This window comes from Nicotiana tabacum, chromosome 23 (genome assembly GCF_000715075.1).
Source record: "Nicotiana tabacum cultivar K326 chromosome 23, ASM71507v2, whole genome shotgun sequence".
Taxonomy (NCBI): Eukaryota; Viridiplantae; Streptophyta; class Magnoliopsida; order Solanales; family Solanaceae; genus Nicotiana; species Nicotiana tabacum.
Genome location: NC_134102.1, coordinates 97,415,977 through 97,419,059, shown reverse-complemented (window position 1 = coordinate 97,419,059; position 3,083 = coordinate 97,415,977). Strand labels below are relative to the sequence as shown.

Sequence of the window (3,083 nt, the reverse complement as noted above, 5' to 3'; positions counted from 1 at the left end):
GTTATAATAAATTTATTTATTCTAATATTTTTTGACCATTAAAGTAAAATGTTGTTATAGAGTATACTATAATATAAAACTTTAGTTCAAAAAAATTGCTATAGTTATGCTTTTCTTATTGGGATTACTTGGATAAGCATTCATATATTTATATAATTTAGCTCTTATTTCAACTAGGGTGTGAATAAATTAATATATCTCCATTTACAATTAGGATGACTTTGTGGTACTTACTTATGTGAGGCGTCAACTATTCGTAATAACTTCGGCTTAATCGCCAAAATCATAAATTTTAACAGCAGTAGAAAATAACCGACTATAAAACAATTGGAGCAAAAAAAAAATCATATAGCACCAAATTTCAACACCACGAAAAAGACATTGATATAAACAAATAAACCAAAAGAGAGCAACTGCTCTATCAATGACAAAATAGCAATCACATCAAAATTATCCTCCTATGCATTATCATTTCATATCCCCTAAAATTGACACAGAGCATTGAACCAGCCAAACCAGTATGGCCTTTGCCTCTTTAAAACAAGCCACCACTGCACAAGGGATACACGAAATCATGAACCAAATACAATCAACTTTACCTAGTGGGATAAAGATTTTTATACTTGCATCAATCAAGCTGGCATTGTGGTCCATATCCACTCAAGAACAAAACTCAACTTTTCAATTTCATGATTGAACAAATTGGTTCAAGATTATCTCCAATACATGGAATTCAAGATTTTATAGGCCATTGATATAGATTATAATTTCCCAAAAATAAACAATTTTCAACTCAACAAACATGGTAGTCCGTTTTGTAACTTTACTCAAATCAAGAAACTATCAATATACCAAATAAGCTTTAAACATTAGCCAAAAATGACTGAAATGAGAATACAAATTAGAAGCAAATCGATAATCATATACATCTGCAGCTCCTGCAATAAAGAAAGATCCCTTGTTCCTAGATCTTTTTCTTATATACAAAATATTCAAACTCCTACTCCACTTCCCTCTTTCAGTTTTCTGACCTAATAAAAATACCCAAATAAGCAAACACAAAATAGAGATTAAAAGGCTAATCTCTCCAGCCGAAATATGCAATTTACACAATTAATCTTCAGTAATGACCATGTATTTACAAGTCAGAAGCCGCAGATCCGATGAAACCATTACCAGCAAAACGAATTATTACCCGAACCCGGTTCATTTCAAGAGTTCTGAAACCCATCCAACATCCGGAGCACCCGAGTCAAGCGAGTTTTCCATGCTGAGTTTCGCATAAATTCTGGCTCGGAGATCCCTTCCAGATTCTACCCTCTCCATCGTTGGCTCCTCTTCGTAAGTCTTCTCCCACTGGTCGAACACAGCCAGTCCAGAGCGGGTCGGGTTTCGGGTCGGGGTAGTTGGAAGGCTCATAAACCCGGGTCGGAGCATTGATGGGCTCCGTGATGAACCAAACCCGGGAGAGCCCATTTGCAACCCCCACGTAGGGCTACTCAAACCCCTAACCATCCCAATCTGCATGTTACGCATCGACTCAGCGAGTCCGTTAACTGAGTTCAGACTCAACGATCCACTCGGAGTCATTGGAGGCGAGTCAAACGGCGGAGATGACGAGAACGAGTCGAAACCGAGTCGACTCGGCGATCCGTCGAACGAGTCACACGACTCAGCAGCATAGCTTCGCGGACTGTTCTGTGGGAGAACACGGAGTTGCTCCGGCGTGTGAGCAAAGAAGCACACGCGCCGGCGACAGTGGGTCCCATCCTTACAGGGCTGCGTACGATAGCGAGCAGGGTGAAGCCAACACTCGAATACACCGTGCGCGTACTCGCATGCATCGCCTTTCTTACACAGACCTTTACGAAAATCCGGACAAGCAGTGCCGGAGTAAAAATACTTCCGAGGATCTCGACGGCGAGCCTTCTCGCCGGGATGAGCGTACGGACATTCCGTCCAATCATGTGACCTTCCACGTGCACACTTCCTCACTTTGAACTCATACATGCGGAAGTTATCGCATGAGAAAGCGTCCACGGGAATGTCCAAGCCGTCAGAGTCGAACATGACGTCGTTAGCATTCGACGGCAGATAACGGTGCAACGCCGTTAAGGCGTCGAAACCAGAATCAGGACTAGTGGAGTAGTTGTTGGGTGTAACGGAAAATGGGGAATGAACATCAACCGTTGGATCATCTATAACGTCCCAAGGAGGGACTTGGACGGTCGGATGTGAGTGAGGTGATCGTCCGATCATCATCATTTTTCAGAGCTTCGTGGATAGAAGAATAGTGTCTCTCTTTACTGCTTCTCCTCACCATGCCTTCAGAAGAAGCTGATGGTTGCAGCCTTATAAACTGCTAAATTAACCATGGTTAAAAGATTGAGTTAACTATGGTTAGGTTAAAATATCTTCAGTTTACACTGTCCCACTATCTTCTACTAACTCTACTAGGGTAAAAGCTAAACTAAGCAAACAAGCAGTAAATTTAGATAGCATCTCATTTGACGCGGATTACGAGGTCCACTATAGTGTGGTACTCGATATACAAGAACAGGTTTGCATTAGTACTACCTATGTTTTACTATTTATCCATTAAATTTATTACTAACTTTGTTTCCCTTTTGTAACATTTATCGAGATTAGTAAACTTTTTGGATACAATGTATCGCCACACGTCAAATTATTTACATCCACGACCTACTATGTCTTTTGATCAACAAAGGGTTCGCATGTGTAAAAGGAAAAAAAATAACAATAAGCACTCATATAATATGACGTAAATGAGATACATTTTTTGTATTACAATACTCTATACAAATATTAATTTGAATAGTATTTTCATGTACCGAATTGGTAACTATATTTGTAACTAAATATACTAAAATAAAATTATTAATATTAAATTAGAATTACAAAAAAATAAATACTCCTTTTATTTCAATTTATATTAAAATATTTAACTGAACATTAAATTTAAGAAAGAAATAAAGATTTTAAGATTTGTAGTTCTTAATAAATCATAATATTTGTGTGGTTATAATATTTTTTAAAATTTATGTATTAAATATGCCAGAATA

At 38.1% G+C, this 3,083-nt stretch overlaps 1 protein-coding gene across 1 annotated transcript; it reads right to left on the bottom strand.

Annotated features, from left to right (window-relative positions):
* Positions 1-813: 813 nt before the first annotated feature.
* Positions 814-2,636, bottom strand: LOC107808012 (zinc finger CCCH domain-containing protein 20). The gene has a single exon (XM_016632491.2). It carries the CDS (start codon positions 2,263-2,265, stop codon positions 1,207-1,209), a length of 1,059 nt encoding a protein of 352 aa, XP_016487977.1. The 5' UTR covers positions 2,266-2,636; the 3' UTR covers positions 814-1,206.
* Between the last annotated feature and the right edge of the window lie 447 nt (positions 2,637-3,083).